A 6486-nucleotide genomic window follows, 5' to 3' on the forward strand; every position below is an offset into this window, starting at 1 on the left:
AATGACAATGACAAAATGACAATGACAATGACAATAATGACAATGACAATGACAAAATGACAATGACAATGACAAAATGACAATGGCAATGACAAAAATGACAATGACAAAATGACAATGACAATGACAATAATGACAATGTGACAATGACAATGACAACAATGACAATAATATTAATGACAATAATGACAATGACAAAATGACAAAATGACAATGACAATGACAATGACAAAATGACAATGACAATGACAATAATGACAATGTGACAATGACAATGACAACAATGACAATGACAATAATAACAATGACAATAATGACAATGACAAAATGACAAAATGACAATGACAATACAATGACATGACAATGACAATGAGAATGACAACGACAATGACAATACAATGACAATACAATGACAATGACAACGACAATGACAATACCATGACAATGACAATGACAATACAATGACAATGACAATACAATGACAATATAATGACAATGACAATGGCAATACAACGACAATGACAATACAATGACAATAAAATGACAATGACAACGACAATGACAATACAATGACAATACAATGACAATGACAACGACAATACAATGACAATGACAATACAATGACAATGACAACAATGACAATGACAATGACAATGACAATTGTTTTATTCTCATAAACAATACAGCGAAGAGAATATATATATATATACAAATGGGTGACAATAATACATGGTGGAACAGGGTGGACATTATAATTAGTATTGTAAATTAATTATGTCATCAATATCGGTAATAAATTTAGCCAATGATGTCAATTCATGTTGTGTTACATAATTGAATAATGTATGATATTTAAATGTGTTTGGTCTTTCATAATAATATCTGGACATAGTTTTTCGCCTGCTATTGAGTATTGGTTGATGTGTACATGTAAACAGATCNGCAGGGGTGAATGAGTTCATGAGTGCCTAGTGATATTTCACATGCGATTCTTAATAGTAGGGATACTGGCGTAGTGGCATCAAACCAATATATATCAACGCCACAAGTTTACAAAAGTACGGTGTCTTGATAGTAATAAAACATAACAAGATTCAACGTAGAACAACATTCGGGGTCAGGCTTTCGTCATCATTAAATTCAGACCACATGCTTTCGGACAGGTAAAAGCTTAAAAATACACATGAAAGGTGAAAAAAACAAAGAATATGTGGATTTCTTAGTAAATTGTATTATTTGTGTCAAGACATCATCAATACATTGCTAGATGGTAAAGTTTTCCATACAGATATTTATTAGTACGCTATAACCTTGGTGGAATGGCTAATTCGCTAGTTAGCAAGCACACTCCAATTTAATATTAAATACTGTATATACATTATAGTCCATAATGTCGACTATAATCTATTTTAATTCCCCGTATCAGCTTTTCATATTATATCCTAATGTTTATGAATTTAAATACTATCAAGGTGTTTTTTAATAATACCTCGTATCGATAAAATGTGTTCCAATTGATTTCGTTTTCAAATACCTTTCATGTGATATAGTATTGAATTGCTTGAGCAATATTTTTGTAAGTGTTGAGCTACCAGATGACGTTATGCACGAACTTATTTAATTACTGTAGTTTTGCATGGTACGGTGTGTGAAGTATTCAGCATGATTCCCATACTGTTTCCTATCTCAAAGGGTGTTGAATTTGTGCATGAAATTTGTTTCGCATTGTTTGGAAATGTATATAGGTGACTGTTACATTGATAATTATTTTTTCCAATTAGGAAGCAGATTGAAATGCATTAACATTGTTATATTTTCACATTGTCGATCACGGCAATAATATTGAGAATACTATTGGAATATTTGCGATATAAATATATATGAGATATATTAAATGGTGTCTCAAAAGGCAATTCTTATATTGAAATAATAGATATCGACTGCACATGTACAGTTGGATATAACAGCACACTGCACACGTGTTTATTTCACTGGGGAAGTATTTGTCACTTGTACATTCCTCCCTCGCTTTTCCCTCCCATATAATCATTCCGTGTTCGTCCTAAGTGTTTGTCATTAGGTCCTTTCGTCCCTATGTCTGTCATGAACAAAAATAATGTAAACTAATGTCTAATTAATTTCCTCTGAAAACATCATTTTAGCATTATTTCAGACAAAATGGAGTAATATTCACCATTTTCAGTTTATTTCATTTAGTGATCTTTTATGTAATAGTGTTTGAAGAAACAGCTTATTCTCTTATCTCTGATAGATACTTTTTTCTTAAATATTCTACAATGAATAAAAATGAAAAGGATGTTTAACGAAGTTATCATGATATTTAAAATTTCAAAATAATCGTATCGGGGATAGGCATAACAGGCAGTATACTGATGGGTGATAACTGAAAAAAAAAGTTAATTCAGTTTCTCTTCAGCTGAATTGCAATTTTGAAAACCAAAAATATTGCCATTTACATTTTTGAAACATGACTTCCTTAGCAAAAAAAAGAGACCGGAAGACATCTTGTTTACATATCACGTGATCAACGCTGCTCTATTCGTTTTAAATAATCACCTTCCTTCTTAAGGGATATTTTGGATTGTTTGTTACACTGGTGAATTTATCAAAATAAAATTACTGTTTCATGTTATGACCGCATATGAATCATTAAAAATTACAAAACATCTAATTATAATTATATTTCAAAGTTCGATGATGTTTGTTCTCAACGTTGAATCAATTGAGCTCGTGATCTTTAGAAATGATGTAAAAAATGTCTTGTATTTTTTCAATATTTTCTATTGCACTGTACGATACATGTACTTAGATGTATTCTTATATTTAAGTCTTTTTTCTTTTGGCATTTCCTTATGTAGGGTCGACTGGAAGTCTCACGAGAACGAAGCGCCTAAGCACATCATCCACTAACGTGAACTCGCCAACCAGCACGCGCACGCGCAACCCATCGACGCCGACGCAATCTAGACTTAACAATACGATATCAAGGTCGACAACTCCTCAACCTACTCCGACCTATGTCTCACGTTCAAAGACGCCGACACCTCGGTCGTCGTCGTCTTCCCGTCCACCGGGTACTCCAAACAGGACAACATCTACCCCCACCCCTAAAACATCTACCCCGACCCGCACAGGTCGTACGACACCCACGTTCACTGGCAGAACGACCCCTTCGGGTCGGACTACGCCTACTATGTCAAATGGACCTGGCAACACCAGAAGACTTCCGTCAACACCAAAGAATGCTCGGTGATTGATTGAGAAATAGTCGAAATACGCATGCGTGAACGGATATTGATTGTGTGAACATATGCAAAATGACCTTCTGGGAATGTGTGTTTGCCGGGTATGATAGTGAGGAGTTACATATGTATTAGTGCAGAATTTGTTGTATGTTACATTGTGTCAGAGTGCGAAGGACTCTGCAGTTATTGTTGATAGTGTGTGTATATGATGTGACAACAGAATGCAATACTACCCCATGGCATTTAGTTAACACGAAGGCGAAACCAACAAATCATTCACATACACTGTGGAGGAACCGGACCAAAACCCGATAACATGTTATCTGTATGACTTCCATGAGAGTGTTTCAAGTTCAAGGTTTCAGGATTACTGGACAAAGCCGATATAGATTTGTGTTCTTGAAAACAAATATAATGAACTGATGATTCCAGACGTTATTGCAATGTCACGTGACGTAGCAAAAGAAAGCAATTGCATGGAAGACGAAAGAGAGGAAATACACACATTTGTCTTTCAATTCATATTTTTATACCCAGATATTATTTTTAATGGACCAGGAAGTGATTCGTGTTCGACGTGATTGCACAGTGCTTGATCAGACGCCTGAAAGGCGTTTTGATTGGCTAGAGAATATCAATCATACTTGTGGGGGTTATATACGGGGAAATACGTCTAGAAGTCACTTTATAGAATTAGCTTATGTACCAAGCAAAGTTATTCAAAATATACTGCCGTTTTGTTGATATCTGTATTTAAATTCAATTTAGTGTATATTATATTCGTTTATATTATGTTACAGTAAAACTCGAAAAAAGAATGTCTCAATTATTTCGTTCTTTGAGATGAATGTCTCATTCATATACTGTCGTTATATTTAAGAGCTTTGGCATATTATAGCCACAGTGTATGGTCGTTTGGACACAGCGAAAAACTGTGACGCATACTTTTACCGAAAAAATTACAATGCTAATTGTAGTTTAACTTGTACATTCCACGAACATTTAAATATAACTGGGTTAACTAAAATGACTAATTGCTCATTTTGAATAACCATTATTACACTTATATTGTTTTAAGGCAGGAACTATTTGGCGTTTGACATTATAAACCGCAAATCAATTTATTTATACTTTGCGAATATTTATTTGAGCGATTTCACAGCAAACGATTTATTCGCGAGGACTTGACTCGCAAACGAAAAATGACAGATTATGTTCATTGATCAATGAAAGTAAAATTTCTACAAATATTTTTCGAAACAAATATATTTGAAATCACGACAAAGCTCTCGCAAATTTAAGCGAAAATAATATATCGCAAAAGATCCTTTACATTATATGTGGCGTTAATTGCAGGATTGTAGGTGCTAGTTGTACGAGGAAAGTGTTTACATGACGTTCGACTTCTGTGTCAGTCCTTAATGATATCTATGCAACTTCTTATGCATATCATAGATCTTTCACAGATGTGATAAGATTAGTTGAATAATTTAAGATAAATAAATGAATAAATGTTTTCCAAGAGCCTAAAATTGTTCAGTTACTTTTCTTAGGAAACATTTAAAGTTATGTTAATTAAAATGACAATAAACATTAAAATTATATATGAAATCAAAATATTTTATATGAGATTCGAGAGATATTTTGTATATATTCAGAGGAACCTCGTTAGTCTACACAATGAATGAATGAACCAAAAATATTGAATACTTCCTACTTATTATTGTTCGGAACTGTCGGGGTATAGACTAACGTGATTTCACTGTATAATGATATTTTACATTTGTTTCATTCCTGCATGAACAAATAATCATGCGATTCACCTATATGCTTTTATTATATACCATTACGATGTTTTCATGACCACATTGACCGTACATATCATCATTCCAGTCACCTCATTGGGCCCGGCATTGTATAGAATCTACGTCATACTTAATGTAATAATAAAACAATCTTAATATGTTTACCTCTTTTGTTGTTTGTCAATGATGCTATATACAAATACACTGCTGGTTGCCGACATAAACGTTCCTATGTTTTACAACGGACAAGATTTTACTTGCTGTCGTATATGCTAACAAGAGAATGAGGTATCAACAGCATCGTATATTTTAACTGCACATCAATGTGTTGAAAGGTTCCTTATTGGCAGAGGCATACATTTTGAGAGTTGTACATAATAACGCTTTTATCTAGTATAAAGTTATTTTTATTTCATATTTATAGCAATGTGTTGCATGTATTTGATTAATTTGACAATGAAAAGGGATTCAAGGACAAGTTTTGAAAACTTTCAGATAAAGTTTCCTTTCGCTTTTATTGACAGTGACGTCAACTTTGTCAAAATATTTGTTTGTTAAAAATTTGGCAAGACTTTGATGGGGTTTCATGTGGGATTTTCAACTAAAAAATGACAGCCAATTTTCATTTTAAAATTCATGTTTTTATATCTTTATCAAAAAGAAATATTAAACTAAATTATCAAAGGCATATATTTTTGAATTTGAATTTAGCTTTAGAAAATGAGATATTTGCATTTTTCTGAAAAGCCGCTTCATTATTATTGAAAAAAATGTGTTCACCTGGAGGGGAAAAGCCGTGCATGCGCGTCGCGGTATGACGCGATAGCTGCATTTACGAACTCAAAATCGATAAAACTAGGGTAAAATATGAACAGAGGAGATATTTACATGGAAACCCTTCAAAAAGTACAATACTGAGCGCCTTCTGCTTCAGCAACGACACCAGCTATATGTATCTAGGTCGAACCCAAGTAATGCCACGTCCTCAAAACGGGAACCAGGAAAATCACAACGAAACAACAAGGTACACTTAAGAGCATACTGCATAACGTCGACCACCATATCACAAAGGCATATTTCCTGATGAGATTATGATGGCGACTATAAAGCTTGTCCGTAGTCTTCACCAACCTACATCTGTCTGACAATAATGACAATGACAATGACAACAATGACAACAATGACAATGACAACAATGACAATGACAACAATGACAATGACAATAATGACAATGACAACAATGACAATGACAACAATGACAATGACAACAATGACAATGATGACAATGACAATGACAATGACAATGACAACAATGACAATGACAATGACAACAATGACAATGACAACAATGACAATGACAATGATGACAATGACAACAATGACAATGACAACAATGACAATGACAACAATGACAA

At 33.5% G+C, this 6486-nt stretch overlaps 1 protein-coding gene across 8 annotated transcripts in view; it reads left to right on the plus strand.

The window, feature by feature from the left end:
* Positions 1–5231, plus strand: part of LOC110449338 (dystonin-like) — a 146460-nt gene extending 141229 nt beyond the window's left edge. For all 8 annotated transcript variants that reach the window (XM_021496120.1, XM_021496127.1, XM_021496129.1 and 5 more), the window contains one exon: positions 2880–5231. In XM_021496120.1, the coding sequence (XP_021351795.1) occupies positions 2880–3274 (395 nt within the window). In that variant the 3' untranslated portion in view covers positions 3275–5231. The remainder of the gene's footprint in view (positions 1–2879) is intronic.
* Positions 5232–6486: the final 1255 nt, after the last annotated feature.

This window comes from Mizuhopecten yessoensis, unplaced genomic scaffold (genome assembly GCF_002113885.1).
Source record: "Mizuhopecten yessoensis strain PY_sf001 unplaced genomic scaffold, ASM211388v2 scaffold4583, whole genome shotgun sequence".
Lineage (NCBI taxonomy): Eukaryota > Metazoa > Mollusca > Bivalvia > Pectinida > Pectinidae > Mizuhopecten > Mizuhopecten yessoensis.